The 23,158-nt window shown below is 54.9% G+C and overlaps 1 protein-coding gene across 1 annotated transcript in view; it reads left to right on the top strand.

The window, feature by feature from the left end:
• Nucleotides 1–23,158, top strand: part of DMBT1 (deleted in malignant brain tumors 1) — a 256,667-nt gene that overhangs the window by 227,675 nt on the left and 5,834 nt on the right. The window contains exons 39-50 of the mRNA XM_059661998.1: nucleotides 2,481–2,779; nucleotides 2,893–2,922; nucleotides 7,512–7,574; nucleotides 8,565–8,882; nucleotides 10,319–10,357; nucleotides 10,474–10,621; nucleotides 11,702–11,892; nucleotides 15,341–15,658; nucleotides 16,469–16,501; nucleotides 17,809–17,841; nucleotides 18,046–18,199; nucleotides 18,433–18,650. Of these exons, the coding sequence (XP_059517981.1) occupies nucleotides 2,481–2,779; nucleotides 2,893–2,922; nucleotides 7,512–7,574; nucleotides 8,565–8,882; nucleotides 10,319–10,357; nucleotides 10,474–10,621; nucleotides 11,702–11,892; nucleotides 15,341–15,658; nucleotides 16,469–16,501; nucleotides 17,809–17,841; nucleotides 18,046–18,199; nucleotides 18,433–18,650 (1,844 nt within the window). The remainder of the gene's footprint in view (nucleotides 1–2,480; nucleotides 2,780–2,892; nucleotides 2,923–7,511; nucleotides 7,575–8,564; nucleotides 8,883–10,318; nucleotides 10,358–10,473; nucleotides 10,622–11,701; nucleotides 11,893–15,340; nucleotides 15,659–16,468; nucleotides 16,502–17,808; nucleotides 17,842–18,045; nucleotides 18,200–18,432; nucleotides 18,651–23,158) is intronic.

Below are 23,158 nucleotides of genomic sequence, written 5' to 3'. Positions count from 1 at the left end.
TTCAACTGCTGAGCCCCGCCGGCTGGGCAACACGTAATTCTTATCACAAAACACCAAACACCTGCCTGGGACGTAGAGTCTGGGAGAGAGGAGACGGGGTGAGTGAGGGCCCATGGCTGAGAGGCAGCTTAGCACGTCTATCACTTGCCTAGTGGTCGCTTCAGAGTTGAGGCAAAACTACAACTTATGAGATCATGGGGGCCCTCGCTGGCCACACCCCTCTCAAGTCACTGTGAGCACGTGTGTTCATGAGTGTTTTTTTGGGGGAGGGGAATTCTTTTTTTAAATATATTTTTATTGATCTCAGAGAGGAAGGGAGAGGGAGAGCGAGAGAGAAACATCAATGATGACAGAGAATCATGAACCGGCTGCCTCCTGCACACCCCCCACTGGGGCTCCAGTCCGCAATTGGGCACGTGCTCTTGACCAGAATCAAACCTGGGATCCTTCAGTCCGCAGGCCGACGCTCTACCCACTGAGCAACACTGGATAGAGCTTTTGGGGGAGAATTCTCATTATTTTTATTTTCAAATTTATCTTTATTGTTGGAAGTATTGCAGCTGTCCCCCTTGTCCTGTCCACCCCGCTGCTGCCCCTCCCCAGCCCTCACCACACTGTTGTCTGTGTCCATGTGTCAGGCCTCTGTGCCTACAAGCTCTGTGGTTGGTCTCCCGCCCCCGACCTCCTTTCCCTCTGAGGCGCGTCAGCCTGTGGGCGCCACAGAACCAAGTAAACTGATGAGCAGCACGGACGTGGCGCGTGCGACAGGCTGATGGGTGGGTCTGTATCGCAGTGCTGCCTGCTGCCGGCTCCACTCCGCTCCCTCCTCTGACTGCGGCGCGTTCAGCATCGCCAGGTAGGACCCCCCCCCCCCCCCCCGCCTCCACCCCTCCCCGCCTCCTTTGACCGAGTTTAACTGCTCAGTTGCACCGCCCATCGCTAGTGACTGCTATTCAGCCTGAGGGCATGCTGAATGGAGGGGGACGGGGCCCTGAGGTGCCTGGATTCATGCTGTCCAGCTTCCGTTTGTGTTTATCCCTAATTTTACTGTCAAAGACCATCATGCCCGCGGGTGGGGCTCAGGGGTTGAGCATCGACCTAGGAACCAGGAGGTTACGGTTCGATTCCAGGTCAGGGCACAGGCCTGGGTTGTGGGCTCGATCCCTAGTGCTGGGTGTGCAGGAAGCAGCCAATCCATGATTCTCTCTCATCATTGATGTTTCTCTCTGTCTCTCCCTCTCCCTTCCGCTCTCTCTAAAAATCAATGGAAAAATATCCTCGGGGGAGATTAACCCCCCAGAAAACTAACTTTTAAAAAAAGGGGGCGAGGCATTTGGGGAAAGCAGGATGGCGTTAGGAGCGTCCGCTCTGCCGCCTGGACTTGACCCCAGCCTCGTGAGAGACGGGTCCTTCTCTGTGAGCTCGTGGCCAGGCAGGCGGCCCTTCAGCAGGGCCAGCTGAGTCCTCTGACGGCGTCTCATCTGTGTCTCGGGAAGGTGTTGTGGCCCTGACCACCGCTTCCGTGTCGTTCTAGAGCCACCTGCCATGGACCCGCCTCCTTCGAGTCGTCAAGCCGACGATCCTTGGCCCAGCCCGCCAGGTCAGCCACCGGCTCACAGGACACGCCATTGTGCGCGTGAGCCCCAGGGGAGGCCGTGACAGCCAGGGAGGGGGCGGGGCTGCACGGGCCAGAGAGAGAGGACCACGCCCCCAGCACCCGGCTGAGCGCCCGAGCACCCCGCTTTCCTGCCGCTGCACAGACACATTGGAAAGTTCAGGCAGCGAGGAGACTAGGGGAGCAGACAGCCGTGCCCCGTGCCTCCGGGGCTGGTGCTCACAGTTTGTCACCCTGGGTTCCATCTTGTCAAGGAATAGCACATGACAGGCAGCTTTGAGCTTCCAGACGCCCGTCCCCCTGTTCTCTTCCTCTGCCTCGGAGACAAGCACCCCTGGAGGTGGTGTGTGTGTTCCCGTTCATTCTTAAGACTTTGACAAATACGACTTGCGCGGCTCTATGAGTCATTGTGGTTTTCTCTCTCACCAATGACATCGGTGCCCGTCGGTCATCCACTCCTTGCATTCTCTACTCCATGTCACGTTTCTGAGGTGGATCTGTGTTGATGGCTATAAAGATTTATAGGTAGATTTTACTGCTTTTAGCAGCTGTGGTGTTGAATCTTTTTGAATAAACCCCATAATGGGCGCCTTTCCCCACGGACAGAAATACATTTCTGTGATGTTTCGTGTCTGCCCGGCTGGGGGCAGGTCCTGGCTCAGCAACGCATGTTCCACCTGATCCTCTCTGTGGCCTCGACCGCCAGGGGCACCTCACGCAGCGGTGGGAGTGCTGAGCACTCATACGTGGGGAGCGATCAAACTTCCCCCGAATCTGGGAGCCGGGCAAACAGGGTGAGTGCAAAAGGCAAGTTTCCAAAATGTGCCCTTATTGCTGTTTCCACAGACGATCCGCCCAGGATGAGGCTCGCCAACGGCACCGGGAGGTGCTCGGGGCGCGTGGAGGTGTTCTACCGGGGCGCCTGGGGGTCGGTGTGCGGGGACGGCTGGGGCCTGCGGGAGGCCCAGGTGGTGTGCCGGCAGCTGGGCTGCGGCCGCGCGGTGTCTGCCCCGCTGGGCGCCCACTTCGGGCCGGGCTTCGGGAAGATTCTCCTGGACAACGTGCACTGCAGCGGTGAGGAGCGCCACCTGGCCCTGTGCGCCCACGACACCTGGTTCACGCACGGCTGTGGCCACGAGGATGACGCTGGGGCCGTCTGCTCCGGTGAGGGGTCGTGTGTTCTCTCCGGGACTCGTGGGCGGAAGGGGCTCTGACAGGAAGTGGGAAGTGAGCGGGGGCCTCCTGTGGGGCTGATGGTTCCCTCTCCACACGCGCAGGTCCTCTAGCGGCAGACGCCTTCCCGCCAGGTGAGACCCATGGGCTGTTTCTAGGCCCCGTGCTACCTCTAGTTCTGCCCGGCTAATACTTTCGGTGGAAATGGAATGAAAACGACCCTGTCTGATCGAGCTTGGCGCAGTTTACAGGGGCTGGTTTGATTATCTATTTGACTTGGAGTCTAACCGGCTTTCCCAGTCTCTGCGTCTGCCCACCATCACAGAGAGGGCTCAGAGCTCAGATCTGTGGTGTTGACCTGGGCCTCCTGCTCTCAGGAAACCTGCTCACCCTGGCCTGACAGCCCCTCTGCGGGGCGGCTGCCTACGGAGAGGTCCCAGGCTCCACTTAGGGTGTGGCCTGGAGGAGAGCGCAACACTGATGAGTAACATCAGCAAAAGAGGGTTTGGAAATCAGCTAGCAGGACACAATGCCCAAGTGCAAGAACCTCCCCAGATCAGAACTGGATTACCGGGCAAGACAGGACTCTTCTGGGGCCATTGAAGGACTATAATTAATAGGCGCTGGCTTTAGGATATAGTTTTCTGTGACTATGCCCATCAATCATCACAAATCACTCATTTGAGAGAAAATTGCCATTTGTGTCCCAGAGTGATTAGATCAGAAAATCATCTGTCTTGAATCTGTGAGGCCTGATTTTTTTAACAGACAGTGAAACAACACCAGGTGAAAAATTATAGTTATGCAATTTTAAAGTAACTTTGCCACTAGAAGAAACCATGGGGCTATTCCAATCCTTTACTTTTTATCCTAAAGCAGTGGTTTTTGAATGTTACTTTTCATCAGAATTACCCTGCGGGTTTATTAAAAATGCACAATGCTGGGCCCCTCCCAGAGTTTCTAGTTCAGTAGGCCCAGAGTGGGGTGGAAGATTTGCATTTCCAACAAGTCCAGATGCTTATACTGTGGTAGGGAACCACACCTTGAAAACCACTGTCTTAAAACAAAAAGGAACTTTTTTTTATAATCCTGATAAGCAGAAGCAGAATTACCATCATCTTCATCATCGCCATCGTTGCCATTGTCAGCATTGTCATCATCATCTTCATCACCACTGTCACCATCATCATCACCATTATCATCATCATTACCACTATCATCACCATCATCACCATTGTCATCATCACCACTGTCATCATCATCACCATTATCACCATCACCACTGTCATCATCATCACCATCACCATTGTTATCATCATCATCACCACTGTCACCATCATCTCCACCACTGTCATCATCATCACCATCATCACCATCACCACCATCATTACCACTACTGTCGTCATCTTCATCACCATTATCACCATCACCACTGTCGTCATCATCATCATCACCATTATCATCATCACCATTGTCGGCAGCAGCATCACCATTATCATCATCATCACTACTGTCATCATCATCTCCACCGCTGTCATCCTCATCATCATCATCACCACTGTCATCATCATCACCATTGTTATCACCACTGTCATCATCACCATTGTCAGTAGCAGCATCACCATTATCATCATCATCACCATTATCATCATCTTCACCATTATCATCATCATCATTGTCATCATCATCATTACCATTATCATCATCATCATTACCATTGTCATCACCATTGTCATCATCACCATTATCATCATCATTACCATTGTCATCATCACCATTGTCATCATCATCACCATTATCATTATTACCCTTGTCATCATCACCATCGTCATCATCATCACCATTATCATCATTACCATTGTCATCATCACCATTATCATCATCACCATTGTCATCATCATCATTACCATTATCATCATCATTACCATTGTCATCATCACCATTATCATCACCATTATCATCATCATTACCATTATCATCACCATTGTCATCATCATCACCATTATCATTACCATTGTCATCATCATCGTCATCATCATCACCATTATCATCATTACCATTGTCATCATCACCATTGTCATCATCACCATTATCATCATCACCATTGTCGGCAGCAGCATCACCATTATCATCATCATTGTCACTACTGTCATCATCATCTCCACCGCTGTCATCCTCATCATCATCATCACCACTGTCATCATCATCACCATTGTTATCACCACTGTCATCATCACCATTGTCAGTAGCAGCATCACCATTATCATCACCATCACCACTATCATCATCTTCACCATTATCATCATCATCATCACCATTGTCATCATCACCACTGTTATCATCACTACCATTGTCATCATCACCATTGTCATCATTACCATTGTCAGCAGCAGCATCACCATTATCATCATCTTCACCATTATCATCATCACCATTGTCATCATCACCATTATCATCACCATTGTCATCATCACCATTGTCATCATCATCACCATTATCATTACCATTGTCATCATCACCATCGTCATCATCATCACCATTATCATCATTACCATTATCATCATCACCATTGTCATCATCATCATTACCATTATCATCATCATCATTACCATTGTCATCATCACCATTGTCATCATCACCATTATCATCATCATTACCATTGTCATCATCACCATTGTCATCATCATCACCATTATCATTACCATTGTCATCATCACCATCGTCATCATCACCATTATCATTACCATTGTCATCATCACCATTGTCATCAACACCATTATCATCATCACCATTGTCATCATCATCACCATTATCATCACTACCATTGTCATCCTTATCATCATCACCATTATCATTGTCACCATTGTCATCATTACCACTGTCATCATCAACACCATTATCACCACTATCATTACCATTATCACCATCATCACCACTGTCATCATCATCTCCACCACTGTCATACTCATCACCATTATCACCATCATCACCACTGTCATCATCATTACCATCACCATTATCATCATCATCATCACTACTGTCATCATCATCTCCACCACTGTCATCCTCATCATCACCACCACTGTCATCATCATCACCATCATCATCACCAATGTCATCATCACCATCATCATCATCACTACTGTCATCATCATCTCCACCACTGTCATCCTCATCATCATCACCACTGTCATCATCATCACCATCATCACCAATGTCATCATCACCATCATCATCATCACTACTGTCATCATCGTCATCAACATTATCATCACCACTGCCATCACCATCATCATCATCATCACCATTATCACCATCATCATCACCACCACTGTCATCATCAACATCACCATTATCACCACTGTTATCCTCACCACTGTCATCATTACCATTGTCAGCAGCAGCATCACCATTATCATCATCACTGTTATCATCACCATTGTCATCATCACCATTATCATCATCACCACTGTCACCATCAACATTAACATTGTCTTCATCACCATTGTCATCATCACCACTGTCATCATCACCACCATTGTCATCACCGTCATCATCATCACCATTATCATCATTACCATTGTCATCATTATCATCATCACCACTGTCATCATCACCATTGTCATCACCACTGTCATCATCACTACTGTCATCATCACCACCTTTGTCATCATCACCATTATCACCATCATCATCATCACCATTGTCATCACCACTATCATCATCACCATTGTCAGCATCATCATCACCACTATCATCATTATCTCCACCTCTGTCATCACCATCATTGTCATCACCATTGCCATCATCACCACTATCATCATCACCATTATCATCATCACCACCGTTGTCATCATCACCATTGTTAACATCATTACCACTATCACCATCATCATCACCACTGTCACCATCATCAACATCCCCATTGTTATCATCACCTCTGTCATCATCTCCATTGTCATCATCACCATCACCACTGTCACCATCATCAATGCCATCATTACCAGCAGCATTGTTACCAGCAGCAGCACCGTTATCAGCAGAAACTAGTTTACCTGGTAAGTTAAACTTTGTACTTGTGAATCACTTCCTTGGCTATTTTTAGTTTGTGTGTTTTTGTGGTTATGTACATAGAGAGCTAAGCACTCAAACAAGAATATTTTAGGTAAATTATTAAGATATCTGCCAACATCTGGTATTATGCAGACAGGCAGGTCTCTGTGGAGGAATTAATTTTCCATTTACAGCTAAGAGGCTGAGGTTGCATCCATGGCCTTCTCTTCACCTGGCCCAGATCAGGACACTGGAGTTCATGTGCATGTGGCAGAATAAGAATTAGATTCCAGAACTGAATAATCAGGTCATGAAGCTCTTTAGAACTTTCTCATATTATTCTTCCCATTCAATGCATATTTATTGAATACATTCCAGCATTATCAGTTTGTAGATGCTGCTTTCATTTCCTTCAGGTTCCTCAAATATGATGTTCTTAAGTTTCCTATTTTTTAAAGATTTATTTCTGCTGGGCCAAGAATTCAAGGGTCCCTTTACCGTGAACATAATATAGATGAATAAAAAGTTAAGCAGTCTCATTTGATGGTGCTGATGGTGGCTTCCTTAGATGAACTGAAAGAAAACCGAAAGCTTCAGAGTGTTTTGTAATGCAATGCCCACTTGTTCTTTCCCCACTGCGGACAGTGACACACTCTGCTGTTCTTTCTAGGGGATGGCTTCTCTGAGCCTTCACTGACCATAGCCCCGGAGGCCCGGACACCTCCACCTGCAGGTATGGGAACCAGTTCCTGAGTCTATATGACCTCCCTGTCCTCTTCTAATTCCAAATTCCCAGCAGAAAATCTGGCCTGATTCAGCACAGGGCCCGGTTCCTCTGAAGTCGGACGTACACTTGAGCTGACTGGGCAGCCTCAGTCATGGGGCACATGGCACTGGCCCCGTGCCCCCTCCTGGCTTCAGGTAGGACAGGTCATCTAAGAAAGGGATATGGGTAAGGAAGACATGTACGAGTTATCTATTCTCACATAAAACCGCCCCAAACACAGTGGCTTAGGTCAGCACCATTTGTAATTGCCCGTGAGTCTGGGGGTCAGCTGGGCTGCCTTGCAGATCTGGGGTAGGCTTGGCTGGTGTTGGCTGATCTCGGCGGGGCTCCCACATGCATTTCAGGTTAGCTGGCAGGTCGGTGGAAGACCGTCTGGCCTAGGATGGCCTCCCTCACAGACCTTACCTTTCCATAGCTGTTATCTGAGGTGACAGAGGTGATACAGTCATGTGTTTTTCATCACCCAGCCCTCTGGCTCAGGCTTATTCTCATGATTGTCCCAGAGTTTCCATGGAGCCCAGGAGAGCCTGTCACCTGTCTCAGACTCAGATCAGCATGGCTTTAGGTAGGACAGGGTATATGCATCATTAGTTCTGCTACATTCTTTTGGCAAAGCGAGTCAGGAGCCACCAGCCCAGAGTGAAGGCATAGGAAATGAGAGGGGAGCTGCAATGTCGCATCGTGCAGAGCAAAGCTATGAGGAGGAGAAAAACTGGGGCCGCTGGTGTGAAGGACGAACCCCCGGCAAGCTGTCTTCAACGGGGTGAGGGAGAGGAGGGCATTCGGGCTCCTTCGAGCATGGATCTCTCCTGGCAGCCAGAAGGGTGTGAGTTGCAAAGTCATGGAATGCAAGGAAGGCTAGTCTGGGTAGAAGCCAGTCCAGCCATCGACAGGCAGAGGGCGCTGTTCTCACCCCGTGACCCCTACTCTTCCCAGGAGGCTGGGCCCCCATGAGGCTGGTGGGCAGCCGGGGGAGCTGCGCGGGCCGCGTGGAACTCTTCTACCAGGGCATCTGGGGGACCGTGTGCGATGACCTCTGGGACCTGCCACAAGCCAACGTCGTCTGCAGGCAGCTGGGGTGTGGCCGGGCCGTTTCAGCGCCCGGTGAGGCCCACTTCGGGGAAGGTTCTGGCAAGATCCTGCTGGACGACGTGCGCTGCAGGGGCGACGAGGGGCGCCTGGAGGAGTGTGCCCACCTCGGCTGGCTCTCCCACAACTGCGGGCACGGAGAAGACGCGGGCGTGGTCTGCTCAGGTAACCCCGCCCCTGCCAGGCCGAGTGGCTTGGGCTCCTCCCAGGCAGAACTTACAAAAGGTGGGGTAAGAACTCACACAGCCACTCTCATCTCTGCCTACAGATGCTGCACACACGGCGGGAACACCACCAGGTAGGGAGGGCCCTGGCGCCAAGGGCAGCGTGCCCACCCCTTGGGGCAGAGGCTCTGCTGGAATTGTGTCCCTTACTCTCCTGTGGGGTTGGGGGGGCCTAGCCCGGAGCCCCTGAATGTCCCTGGTGAGGTGGAGCGTACCTTAGGCTCACGTCCACCTCTCCTCCACTTCACCGCGAACACCACACGCAGGCAGCAGGCTCTAAACTCTTGGCTCCTGTACAGCAGGCACAGTCCGTCATTCCGAGGGCACGAGAGGACGGCAATGAGACCCGGGTAGGGGGTTAAGATCTGAGAGGCAGAGCCCGGCCCACCTGGCTCCGTGGCTGAGCGCCCACCTATGAACCAGGAGGTCATGGTTCGATTCCCAGTCAGGGCACAGGCCCGGGTTGCGAGCTTGATCCCCAGGGTGGGGCGTGCAGGAGGCAGTCCATCAATAATTCTCTCTCATCATTGATGTTTCTATCTCTCTCTCCTGCTCCCTTCCTCTCTGAAATCAATAATAATTTTTTTAAAAAGACTTGAGAGGCAGTTAAGAACACTTCCCGCCCAGGGGCAGGTGGCTGGTGGGAAAGACCTGGCCAAGGTCAGGGGCCCCCATTCCGTCGCCCTCTCCTCGCCTCTGCCTCACCCCGTACAGCCCAGCCCTGCGGAGCTCCATGCTCTGGTTTCCCCACTGCTCTCCGTGCTGACCCCAGAGATGCCAGGTGCCGGCTCTCCTTCACCAAACCCGTCCCTGCGCCCACGTCAGCCAGCTCCGCTAGGTGTCACGCATCAGACTAAGGGGACGAGGTCTAGCGACCCTCAGTCCCCTCCTCGGGGTAGTCGGCTCTAGCAGGAGGGGTGGCCTGGTCCTGGGAGAGAATCTCCAGTGGGAAGTTCTGGGCCAGATGCCGCTGGTCGGAGATGCGTCAGGGCGGGAAGGAGGATCCAAGCATCCTTGGTCCCGACTCCTGGCCCCTGAGCAGCAGGTGGAAGGGAGCAGTGCATCGGTGCCTCTTGCTGTTCATCCATCGAAGCCGCGTAGCTCCAGACCCCAGGGTCCCTGGAATTGGCGATGGAACCAGCATCTCGCATCTTTCATTTTCTTAAACCCAACTTAAGCATAGCTCATTTGTGTGTGTGACGAGGGAAGGCTGCGCCAGTGTCGGGGAAGGTTCTAGACCGGTGCCTCTTCCCGCCCCACGCCAGCATCTGTCCCGGCGCCGGCTCACCCCCAGATGGGCTCCGTGGCTCTGGGAGGGGCCCAGGCAGCGTGGGCCTCGTGCCCACTGACAGTCCGTGTGCCCTTGGTGTTTGACAGGTCGCCCGTCGGCTGCCATGGCAGGGACGGCCGCTGCAGGTGAGACTTTGGGCGTGAATGGTCTGAATTTGGAAAGAAAAGATAAAATGTGTGAACTATGACATGAGTGAACTGAATGATGGAGAGTGGAGATCCTGAACCCCTCCTGCCTTTAGAGAAACCTCGGTGCGGCGGCGTCATCACTAACTCGTCGGGCGCCGTGAGGAACCCGCCGCAGAGTGACATGCATGACAACGTGACCTGCGTGTGGGAGATCCGGGCCAACGCGTCCGACCACGTGCTGCTGGCCTTCCCCTACCTGAAGTAGGTCCCGCGTCACCGAAGCCGCAGCGCGGCCTAAAGTGCCAACATGGCCTTCCCTGGCTGGTTCCCACAACTAAGTCTCCCCATGTCTCTAAGTTTTAGTCCAAAATAATCAAAAATAATGAGAGTCCCAGGTACCCTCCCCCAGTTCCCCTATCGGCGGCCTCTTAATGTAACTCCTGAGCAACATCAGAAGCATGAACTTGACGTGAGTACAACACTGTTAGCTCGACTGCAGACCTCTTATTCAGTGGTCACCATTTTCACATGCATGTGTATGCACATGTGTTCATGTGTGTGTGCATGTTGTATGTGTGCACATGTCTGTGTGTGTGCATGTGTATGTGTGTGTGACAGAGGCGAAGATTAAGACGCAGAGTGTCTGTATTTCAGCCTCTGGTTAAAGATGCAGATTCCAGGGGACCCAGACCTCAGATATGAGAAATTTTCCGATTTTAATGTCGTAGTCAAGGTTGACATCCTTGGCAGATCAATGTCTTAAGGAGACTGCCCCCCAGAAGCCACTTAAATTGTTTATTTCCCTTGAATTTGCTTAACCAAAATATGAGTTGGGAAGGAGGCTCAGGGGCCGAGGCATGGACACGGGTTTCTGACGAGAGCACTAGAGGCATCTGGACAAAGCTTGACAAGGGAGAGCAGCTGACCAGTCAGATTGCTCCCACAAGGCGAGCTGGGCGGGGTGGGACCTCCCTCCCTCCAGGCTCATAAATGGCTGGACTGGACCTGGGAGCCGTGTCTACGCGGGCAGACCCAGCAGTCTCTGCCTGCGTCTGCCCAGGAGATCCATGGCCTTGGTTCGCCCAGCCCTGCCCTGTGCCCGGGGCTTCCAGGCACTGTGTCCTCAGGGCACACCTAGAGCTTTGGCCGCCTCTCTCCAGTCCCAGTTAAAGCCCCACTCCTCCTTGAGGGAAAAGTGAGATAAAAGGAATGCATCCTTCCTTTGAAGGCCAGCGTTTCATCTGTCTGCAGCCTCTTTAGGGTCATGACATAAGGGCCTGCCTCCCAGCACACCCACAGGGCTGCCGCCAGGGGCCTGAGGCGCCATCCACTTCCTTGCAGCCTGGACTGCACCAACGAATACTTTGACATCCTGGACGGCCCCCCGTCCTCGGCCACGTCCCTGGGGAGGACCTGCTCTGGCTTCTACCTCACCTACGAGTCCTCCTCCAGCTCCATGACCCTCAAGTACTTCCGGAGCTCCAACAACATTGGGAAGGTCTTCATTGCGTATTATTACTCCGCAGCCAAAGGTAAGAGGGTGGTAAGCGCTCGCGCCGGGAGCGGGCCTGTCCGCCCGGGGAGCAGTGACTGTCCCATCGCTGCGCTGGGACCTTGGGCGGCAGACGCGGCCTCTGCGTCCCTCCCTCCCCCCAGAATGGGGATGATCAGATGACCCCACTTCCGGTCCTGTTGTGAGGGGACTGACGCAGGTAAGGCACTTGTTATGGGCGTCATGAGTGCTCGGTGATTGGCAGCTGCCTGGTGGCCGTCCAGTCCATGCAGCGTCTCCTCGCAGGCTCACCGGAAGCCATTTCTGAGTCCCTCTGAGTCCCGCACCGGGCGGGCGTGTTAGGACCTGCAGGGGGTGTGGCCCCAGCCCCGGGAGACAGAGGGCCTTCAAGACCAGCACGGGCGACACAATTAGAGGGCAAGTAGGATAGGGTACATTCAGGCCAGCAAATAGAATGTGCTAAGTTAGTGTGTGCGTGCGTCTCAGGCAAGGCACCAGGAGAGAGAGAGGCCAGTGTAGGCTACAGCAACGTGTTCAGGAAGATACAGAGAACAGCCTGAGGGTTGTCTTTAATTATTTTTAATATTTTTATTGATTTCAGAGAGGAAGGGAGAGGGAGAGTTAGAAACATCAATGATGAGAGAGATTTATGGATCAGGTGCCTCCTGCATGCTCCCTACTGGGGATGGAGCCTGCAACCCGGGCACATGTCCTGACCGGGAATCAAACCGTGACCTCCTGGTTCATAGGTCGACGCTCAACCACTGAGCCACGTCGGCCGGGCTTAGGTTTGTCTTTAAACCTGGTGAGGCTGTGAGCAGAGAAGCAGGAGGCCCAGCAGGGGAGAGGCCGCGGGAGCACAGGTGGGATGGGCAAGGTGTGTGGGGCGGAGGCCGCCAGGGGCTGGACCGAGGGTCCTGATGAACCGCATGTGCCGAGGTTGGGGGTGGCAGCAGCCATGGTCGGAGGAACAGCTGGCGTCGACCAGATGCCTCTTTTGAGCCGGGCCACATCCTGAGCACTTTGCATGTGCTGCCTCCTCCGATCCTCATGCAAACCCCTTTGACAGGTGAGGAAACCGAGGCTGGAGAGCGTCAGTCATGCCCCGCGGCCTCCCAGCGATGGGCCCTGCACTAGTGACCCCTGAGCGGGGCTGAGCTCAGGGACGGCCTTTCAGCCTCGGCCTCGGCCGACATGCCCCTCAACACAGCCTCCTGCTAGCAAGCGCCCGGCGCCCTGGCGCTCTGCGTCACAAGTAGATCAGGGAAGTCGCCGCGATTGACGTGACACGGTTGCTGATTGACGGTTTAAATTTTAGAGAGAGAGACACACTGTTGGTCCATTTATTCATGCGCTCGTGGCTGACCCCTGTCTGTGCCCTGGCCGGGGTCTCCCCTGCGACCTTGGCGTATCGGGATGGCGCTCTCACCACGGAGCGGCCAGGCCAGGGCGACTTTGGACGGTTATTGATGACGGTTTTCTTGTGTTTGCAGAGCCGGTTCCACAGACCCCCCAGCTCATCAGTGAGTCCTTCTACTGTTGTTACTTAACCTTCGCTCCTAGTTCCGTGTCTGCCTCTGTCCCCACCCCTGGCGCGGTTACTGTCATAATCCGATCCCTTTCACACACGTCTGCTAATCGCCTGCACGTATCTACCGCAGCTGAGAGGTCTGTCCACACGCATTTGCACACGTATGATGCTCACTCACAGTGGAACAGGGTTACACAGATCGACCACCGGGTCCCTGCATGTTGACCGTCGTTGATTTGGTTTCCTGTCAAAAGCAGTGAACACACCTAACCAGACACCCCACAATAGGGAAAGTGGAAACCACAAAAGAAGCAGCAGCACCGATTGTGGGTGCCTCCAGCACAGAACGGCACGACTTAACTGTCGTATGTCCAGGGTCGGGGCAGGAAAAGGCAGGATTACTTCTGTTGGATCCCACACATCTGAGAAACATCAAGACCCCCATGTAAAGAAAGTCTGATCTCAGAGGTTACTTCTTTTTTAAAAATATATTTATTATTGATTTCAGAGAGGAAGGGAGAGGGGGAGAGAGAGAAACATCAATAATGAGAGTCACCAATTGGCTGCCCCCTGCATGCCCCACACTGGGGACTGAGCCCACAATCCAGGCGTGTGCCCTGACCGGGAATCGAACCCTGACCTCCTGGTTCATAGGTGGACGCTCACCCACTGAGCCAGGCCGGCCGGGTGGAGGTCACTTCTTGTAGAGAAGACAGGGAGAGTGACTCTGCCAGCATCTGGCATGGAGAGCTGTCTCGGAATGCTGCCTTCTTGTCTCGTCCACGTCCTCCCTTTTTATTTAAGGAGGTTTTCTTGTATCCACAGCCATCCCAGCAGCAACACCCACGATGGTGACAGCAAGGCCAGGTAAGCCCTGAGTGCACCCACCCGTGACCAGGTGCCTTTCCTCCCGGTACCCGCCTTTGTACCTGCTTCCTGGGCAGAAACTGGACCAACTGCACGTGGTTCGTCTATTTGCAAATGGGCCAGGTGACTGTTTTCAAACTCTGCAGGGCCATTCAAACCCCTGGCCACATTGGGCTCTCGCATCCAGGGGGAGCAGAGTTCATTTTTTCAGAGCCTTTCGAAGTTTTCAAACCCTGAGCAGGTTCCACGGCCCTCTAGTGGGACCCTATCTTCCCTTTCTGTGGCCACGTGTGGTCATAGTTGACGCACCTCCATGTCACCAGTGACATTTTAAGGGGAGCGGAGCGTCAGACACCCTGGAGGCAGGGAGCTAGAGCAGCAGAGAAGAAAGAAAAGCAGTGACCTTTGGAGTTAGACCTGCGTTTAGAGCTATTACTCACCAGGCGTGAGGTTGCGGGGGAGCCGCTTGGCCTCAACTATCAGTTTCCTCGTAGATAAAGTTGGTAAACTGATGTTCTTCCTGAGTTACTACAAAGGTGAACACACACACGCACACGCATGAACACACGCACACACACATGTGCACACACAGCGCCTCAAAAAACCACAGATCACTGTGCACATTATTCATGTTCTGCATTTGCCCAGAGTGGCCCAATAATTATTCAGTTAATGGACAGTTTTAAAATATGTTTTTATTGATTTCAGAGAGGAAGGGAGAGGGAGAGAGAGATAGAAACGTCAATGATGAGAGGGAATCATGGATCGGCTGCCTCCTGCACGCCCCACACTGGGGATCGAGCCCACAACCCGGGCCTGTGCCCCAACAAGGAATGGAACTGTGACCTCCGGGTTCATAGGTCGATGCTCAGTTACTGAGCCATGCTGGCCGGGCTGGGCTAAATGGCATTTGACAATCCTAATGATTTATCAAACCCGGGAGGTTGACCAGTTGACTGACCTCTTGCCAAGTCCTCCATCCCTGATGGTGCAGGGCCGGGAGCCCAACCAGCTCGTGGGGAGTGTGCAGCATCCCCAACAGCAGTCGTCACGAGGTCTCTGTCCACAGGGGACTGGCCGGAGCTGCGGCTGGCGGGCGGCTCCGGCCCATGCTCAGGGCGCATGGAGGTCCTCCGCCAGGGGGCCTGGGGCACCGTGTGCGACGACCTGTGGGACCTGAACGAGGCTGCGGTTGTGTGCCGGCAGTTGGGCTGCGGCAGGGCCATCGCTGCCCTGGGGAAGGCCCACTTCGGCCCGGGCTCTGGGGAGATCCTCCTGGACAACGTCCAGTGCTCGGGGGCGGAGCGCCACCTGGGCCAATGCGTGCACTCGGGCTGGGCGGAGCACAACTGCGGCCACCATGAGGATGCTGGCGTCACCTGCTCTGGTAGTCCCTCCCCTCTCAGATAATCCTTTCAGGTGTTGTGGGTGAAAGCATGTGAAACCATGCATCCCAGATGGAATGTCATCCATCCCTCTATCCATCCATCCATCCATCCTTCCTTCTATCCATCCATCCATCCTTCCTTCCTTCCATCCATCCATCCATCCATCCATCCATCCATCCATGCATCCATCCATCCTTTCATCCATCCTTCTATCCATCCATCCATCCATCCATCCCTCCCTCCCTCCATCCCTCCGTCCATCCATTTGTCCATCCCTCCCTCCCTCCATCCTTCCATCCATCCCTCCATCCCTCCATCCCTCCACCCCCTCCCTCCATCCCTTCATCCATATGCTCATTCTTTCATCAAACAATCCTCAAGCTTCTCCCTGGTCCTGGGCTCAGACATACACCCTCCCAAGGGCAGCTATAGATGGCATTGGGGGGGGGGCGGTCTCAGATATTCATATGCACCTGCCCACCCGGGGCATGGCAATGCAGGATGCAGGATCCTGACCCTGGAGGTGATGACTAACTCGGTTTGAGAAGGGGCTCTGGAGTCTGCATTTTAACACATATCCCAGGTGATTCAGGATTAGAGGGGACAGGCAATCCAACCCTGAGTCCCCTGCCCCCCGAGACCAAGGACTCTGCCAGAGGAGGCCTGGACTGGCCCAGGGGCAGGTCTGGTGCTCTGGTCTCTGAAAGACCATGGTCCCTTCCCCTTTGTCCCCCACCCATGCCCGTACCCCATGTCCTGCACACTTCAGATTCACTAATGAGAGAGACCTCTTCTCATTATGCTCCTAGATGCAGAAGACCTGTCTCCTCCCACACCTCCAGGTATGTCCATGTCTTTCTAGTCCAAGCAACTTTTATAATAATAATAATAATAATAATAATAATAATAATAATAATATCAAATATGGATGAATGTTGAGAACCACACACTGTTCTGAGCTCTTTGCATTTATAACTCATTTAATCCCCACAACAACCTTTGAGGTAAGGACTCTGATTATTCCCATTTTTCAGATAAGTACATTGAGACAAGGAAGTTAGTAATGTACCCAGGACTCGCCAGTGGATTTGAACTCAAGCTGTTACTCTCTTGGGCACCAATCTCAGTGACCACACTGCCCATCGGCCCCTGCTACACAAAGACCAGACAAAACCGGAGCAGAGAGGGGGCGACATTTTGCTCAGATTACTGGTTGCCCCCAGGACAATCCTGCAAAAAGGGATCTGCTATTGTATTTCACAGAAGAGAAGTTTGAGGCTCAGAAAGGTTAAGTATCTTTCACTCAGGAATTTAATGGTGGAACCAGCCTGGCCCCTACGTTCACCCTCTTGGGGACCTTGTGACTTCCGCCTGTTTTCAAAGACCTTATAACTTACTGATTGAATAATATTCGTGTGTAATAAAAACCAAAGTTTAGCCCGGCCGGTGTGGCTTAGCGGTTGAGTGTCAGGGCACAGGCCCGGGCTGTGCACTTGATGCCCAGTCGAGGGCGTGCAAGAGGCAGCCGATTCATGATTCTTTCTCATCGTTGATGTTTCTATCTCTCTCTCCCTTTTCCTTCTTCTCTGAAATAACTTTAAAAAGTAAAAAATAAAGCATCCACATGTTATATAGTCAACATTTGAAACACACACACAAAGGTGAGAAAAGCCAGGCCCGCACATGCTGTGTGAATCCTGAGGGGGCGCTGGAGGTGAATGAAGAGGCACTTCACTTCATTGCAAGGACAGTCGGGGCCGCTGGGCCGCAGGCATCCTAGGGCCTGCCTGAGTGAGTTCACTCCTCTTCCCGGCTGAGGACTGGGGCGACCGGAGGCTGCCTGACCAGCGGAGCTGGGAGGGTCGAGCTCCGTCTCCTGCTCTTTGCTCTGTGCCCACAGAGTCTCAGACAACACACGCAGGTCACCTGTCACTGGCGTGTTCCGGGCGCTGCTGGGGACGCGGCTTCATGTCGTGACTGAGGGGTCGGGCTGTCTGTTAAAGGGCCCGGGTGAGGGTCAAGGGCACAGACAGGCAAATGCACGTTCGTCTGTGGTTCTCTCACTTCATGGGTCACGGATGGAGGAGCCCGTGTGGGGCGAGAGGAGCCGTCTGTCCATCACAACTATCACCCCTTGTTTTCCTTCTAGGTGGTCCCACGGCATCTCAGGATCACATAACAGGTAATCGCTCGTTTGCCTTGAAATGGAAACTCCATCTCACTCATCAGAATGAGACGAAAGGACACTCCTTCCCAGGAGGCCTTTAGGCTGAAGGTCTGCGCAGACGGCCTCGTGTGTGCCCACCAGGGGGCACTGCTGCCCACGGCACCCACCGGGGGTGGGGCCGGGTCATTGCGGTCACGCAGGTGTCCCCTGTTGTTGCAGGAGGAAGTGGCTCCTGTGGAGGGGTGCTGACCAGGCTCCCCGGCTCGTTTTCCAGCCCCCGGTACCCGGAAAACTACCCAACCGACACCCAGTGCGTCTGGGAGATCCACGTGGATAAAAAATCCCGCATCAAACTCCTGATTCCGAGCCTGAGGTAAGGACACAGCCTTGAGCACGCCTGTGACCCAGTCGTAACCACCAGCCTCACTCGTTCCTCAAAGGGACCAGAGTGCTGGTCACATCTGAGAAAGGGAGTCGATATGTCACATGTCCTGCGCAATGTAAACCATGACCAGACGTGGAATCCCGGGACTGTCCTACTGTGTGCGCTTTTCGGTCAGGGCGGCCCCAGCGGGGTGCTAACTCTCCGCTTTGCCCCCACCCCAGCCTGGAAGACCTCCCGGGGTGCCCCTTCGACTCGGTGGAGATCTTCGACGGGCCCAGGATCGCCTCGCTCTCCCTGGGCCGGTTCTGTGCCCCGGGAGCTCTGCTGGTCTTCTCCTCCTCCTCCATCGTGACCGTGGTCTTCCGGAGCGACTTTGTGGTCACCAACTCCGGCTTCTACGCGCTGTTCGACGTGATTCCGCCGGATGAGGGCGAGCCAGGTAGGAGGTCCCGGTAGTTCTGAAAAGACAGGACAACCCTGGCCGTTTTGGCTCAGGGGTTGATTCTAGTCAAGGGGTTCAAGGACACGAACCCCGGTTGCAGACTCCATCCCCAGCCCCTGCAGGAGGCAACCAATCGATGTTTCTCTCTCTGCCTCTCCCCCTCCCTTCCACACTGTCTAGAAATCAATGGGAGAAATATCCTCAGGTGAGGATTTTTAAAAAAGACAGAACAGTTTTCTAACTGGAGGGACTTCCCTATCAGCAGATGCCTGGGATGCAGTTTTGTTTTTTAAGAATTAAAGGAATTTTTAAAATATTTATTTATTGACTTCAGAGCGGAAGGGAGAGGGAGAGAGAAAGAAACATGAATAATGAGAGAGAACCATGGATTGGCTGCCTCCTGCACACCTCGTACTGGGGATCGAGCCCACAACCTGGGCCTGTGCGCTGACCAGGAGTCAGGCCGTGACCTCCCGGTTCCTAGGTCAGCACTCGACCACTGACCCACACCAGCCGGGCCTGGGTTCAGTGTTGACCCTCAGCCTTAGTCCCAGGGCTCTGCCCTGCAGCCGCTGGCTTTCCCACTAAGAGTGCCAGCTGGGCAGGTGAAGCGAGAGGCACAGCCTGTGTGTGAAGGCGGCTGCGCCTCCTCCCTGAGCAGTGGGGCTGGAGGTGCTGTCCCCGCACCCTCACTGTCCTCCCGCAGGGCGGGAGCTGTCCATGGTGCTGGGAGGGGAGCTGTCCAGGGTGCTGGGATGGAGCTGTCCATGGTGCTGGGCGGGAACTGTCCAGGGTGCTGACCTGAAGCCCGCCTGCCCGAGAATCTGCTTCTCTCCGCGCCACCCCACCGCCTTCCCTAGACTCACCCGAGCCAGAGGCGTGGGGCGTCTCTCAGCCATGGCCCTGGGCGGTCACTCCAGGCGGTCACTCCAGGGCCGGGGCCAATCTGCACCCGGCCAGCACGCTGCCTACCGCCCAGGGGACTCTGGCGCCCAGGGGCCGTTGCGGGAACCCCGTAACTTTTTCAGAAAGCCAAGTAGTGAGCCCCTGGCGGCGCGGTGAGGTGGGGGTGGGGCTGGGAGTGGGAGTGAGGGTGGGGGTGGGGTGGGGTGTGTTTGCTCTGGGCAAGGAATTTCCTCATATATTTGACCCTCAGAGGCGTGTTTCCCTCGGGGAGGCTAAGATCCAACATTTGAAGTCTGGCCGTTCACTGACTTGAGATCATCAGTCACTCGCCCACCAGTGTCCGCGGAGGCCCTGCCCGGCCAGGCCCAGGGGCAAGTGCTGGAGACCAGCCCCCTTCTGTTTGTTAGCCACGGTCATGGCAGCTGGAAAACCTTTTTTAAAAAATAGATTTTTATTGACTTCAGAGAGAGAGGGAGAGGGAGAGGGAGAGAAACATCAATGATGAGAATCACGGATTGGCTGCCTCCGGCACGCCCCACACTGGGGATCAAGCCTGCAACCTGGGCCTGTGTCCTGACCGGGAATCGAACCTAGATCTCCTGGCTCGTAGGTCGGCGCTCAACCCCTGAGCCCCCCGGCCGGGAGAAGTCACCCCTTCTTTATCTTCATAGGATGTAGTGTGGGCTCCTGAGTTTACCTTTTCTCCACGTGCAGGTGTTGGGGACTGGGCTCCGGACGGGACTCCCACACCCCCAGGTGGGTCAGGCACCTCCCTGGAAGCGAATCAGGAGTCTGACCTGGGTCCTGACCTGGACACCGGGGGGTAGTGACCCAGATGCTAGGCCAGCCCAGGGAACTTTTAAAATCCCCAGTGTCCAGACCACACCCTGGACCAGTCCCAACAGAGTCTCAGGGGCCACACCCGGTCACCAGTTCTGTTATGGCTTCGATACCATCCACGGGTCCCCGGGGGCAGCCACAGGGGAGTGCCAGTGGCTCGGCCAACCAGCTAAGAGCGACGTTTCCCAGAAAAATTACATCCCAGACGCTCCCCTCCGGGCAGCACAGGGGGGGGAGGGCGGGAGCATTTGGCTGGGCTTCAGCATCCATGGCTGGGAGGAGGCTGAGCTGGGAGGAGGCTGAGCTGGGAGAAAGGGTGCTGAGCTGGGAGGATGCTGAGCTGCAGGGAGGATGCTCAGCTCTCCTGATTGCCTCTGGCTTTGGTTTTTGCAGCTGTGTTTCCTCAAGCTTCTACGCCACCAGGTAATAACTCCCTTTCAGCGGAAGCATCCCCTGCGAAGGACGGGGTCCCTTTGGTCATGCATCCACAGAGGGCGCCTGTGTCCGGCTGCCGCGAGGGAGGAACTGGGGGCTGGCGCCCTCACAGAGGGGTTGGGGTCCCCCGGCTTGCGCGGCAGGGAACTGGGAGATCATGGATAAAGGATGGCTGGACACCCCGCCCTGCCACCTACACATCCGATCCCACTTCCGGTCTCCCCGGCAATCATTGTAGGGTCCTGCCGACCCCTCATACCTCGGTCCCCTCCCTCCCTCCCTCCCGGGCACAGTCTGCTCTGTCTATACCAGCTCCATCCGTTCCCATTTTGCGACTCACTGTTGCGCCTGGGGGAATTCTGGCTCCCGCGCCTGGGCAAAGGCAGAGCCCAGGCCTGGGGAGCCACGTGGGCTCCGTCCAACTTCACAGGAGGCAGCAGCTCCTGTGGGGGAGACATGTCCGGCCCCGTGGGCTCCTTCTCCAGCCCCTGGTACCCCGCCAACTACCCCACGGACGTGCGGTGCGTCTGGGAGATCCGCGTGGTTCAGGGGCTCCTCGTGTTGCTGACCGTCCCGAGGCTGCGGTGAGCTCTGCTTCCTCCACCTCCAGGCGGTTAGAGGGACCGGGCCTCCCTCAGCGCCTGGAGCCTGGGGGGTGGGAGTGCTCTGGGCAGTTAGAGGGACCCAGCCTCCCTCAGCGCCTGGAGCCGGAGCCTCCGGGAGGCAGAGAGGGAGGTGGTGAGAGACTGGGAGCCAGAGAGTGGGGGGCTGGGGGCTGAAAAGGAGCGAGCAGGGCATGATGAGAGGCTGACTGGCCTGGGGTCCCCCTGGAAAGGGCAGGAGCGCAGGTTCCAGCGCTATTTAGGGGTGAGGTCCCCCAGCGGGGTGGGGGGCTGGAAGGAGGTGGCCGGGAGGACGGCAGTTTCTGGCTGGACACAAGGCCAACCCCGACTGTATCTGAGACACTTCCGCGGGTCCCGGGCGCTAACTCCGCCTTGCCCCCCAGGTTGGAGGACGCCCTCGGGTGCCCCTACGACTTCATCGAGGTGTTCGACGGCCGGCAGCAGGCCTCGCTGTCCATGGGCAAGTTCTGTGCCGGGGCGGCCCTCACCTTCCTCTCCTCCTCCAACGTCCTGACCCTCGTGTTCAGGAGCGACGCGGCTGTCACCCGCACGGGGTTCTACGCCCTGTACCGCGCTGTGGAGCCGGCCGAGAGCGTCGTGCAGCCGGACCAGAGCGAGGAGAGCGAGGAGAGCGACGAGAGCGAGGAGAGCGATGAGAGCAAGAGCGGGAGCGGTAGGTGTCCCTGCGCAGACCTCGGGGATGCGCCCCCCTTGCGTCCTTTGCTGCTGAGGGAAGAGCCGCCTCCCAGACCTGGCCTGTGGGGCCCACCCTCAGTGCTGACCCCAGTGGCATCCGTGTGACCCCAGCAGCCCCCGCCCCCCCCCCCCTGCCGCCCGGCCACCACCTGCAGCGGCTGGTTCCACACAGAGAGCCAGGGCGGGTCCCAGCGGGACATGGGGCAGTCAGAGCCCTGGGCTCCGGCGGGGGTGGGGGATGGGGGGGTCACACAGGGGGGCCGGGTGATGTTTCCTCCGCTCAGGATGCATCTGAGAATTTTAAAGGGACGCTGGCCCGGCCCGTGGCTCAGTGGTTGAGCAGTGACCTATGAACCCGGGGACCTGGGCAGGGGGCCTGACTTGCTGGAGTGCCCTGGTTTATGACTGGTGTAGGCCCCCTGGCACCGGTTAGTTCTTTTACGGTCCCTTTACATGTATTTCTGTGTTTATTTTGGTTAATCCTCCCCCCGGGTTATTTTTCCATTGATTTTTAGAGAGAGTAGAAGGGAGAGGGAGAGACAGAGAGAAACACCGATGTGAGAGAAACACATCCATTGGTTGCCTCCTGCATGAGCTCCGACCCGGGCCAGGGAGGAGCCTGCAACCCAAGTACCTGCCCTTGACCGGAATCGAACCCGGGACCCTTCAGTCCGCAGGCCGACGCCCTATCCACTGAGCCACACCGGCCAGGGCCATGTGCCTGCCTTAGTGCATCCGCCGTCTCCCTTCTGTCTCTGCACAGGTGTCGATGGCAACCCCACAGCAGGACCCACAGGTACCGCCCTCCACGCACTGCCACCCGCCCAGGCCCCTGACCTGCGTGAATTCTGGCTGCTCCTTGATCCTGAAATCAGGGCTGAGCGACTTTAATTCTTTCTCTCTCTCTCTCTCTCTCTCTCTCTCTCTCTCTCTCTCTCTCTTGCTCATTAACAAGAGCAATGCGCTCATTAGCGATGACAAGAGTGTGGGGTGGGAGCCACGAGG

Source organism: Myotis daubentonii, chromosome 13, assembly GCF_963259705.1.
Source record: "Myotis daubentonii chromosome 13, mMyoDau2.1, whole genome shotgun sequence".
NCBI classification, from domain to species: Eukaryota; Metazoa; Chordata; class Mammalia; order Chiroptera; family Vespertilionidae; genus Myotis; species Myotis daubentonii.
Note: the sequence above shows the minus strand (reverse complement) of the source record. Positions and strands in the feature narration are given on the sequence as shown.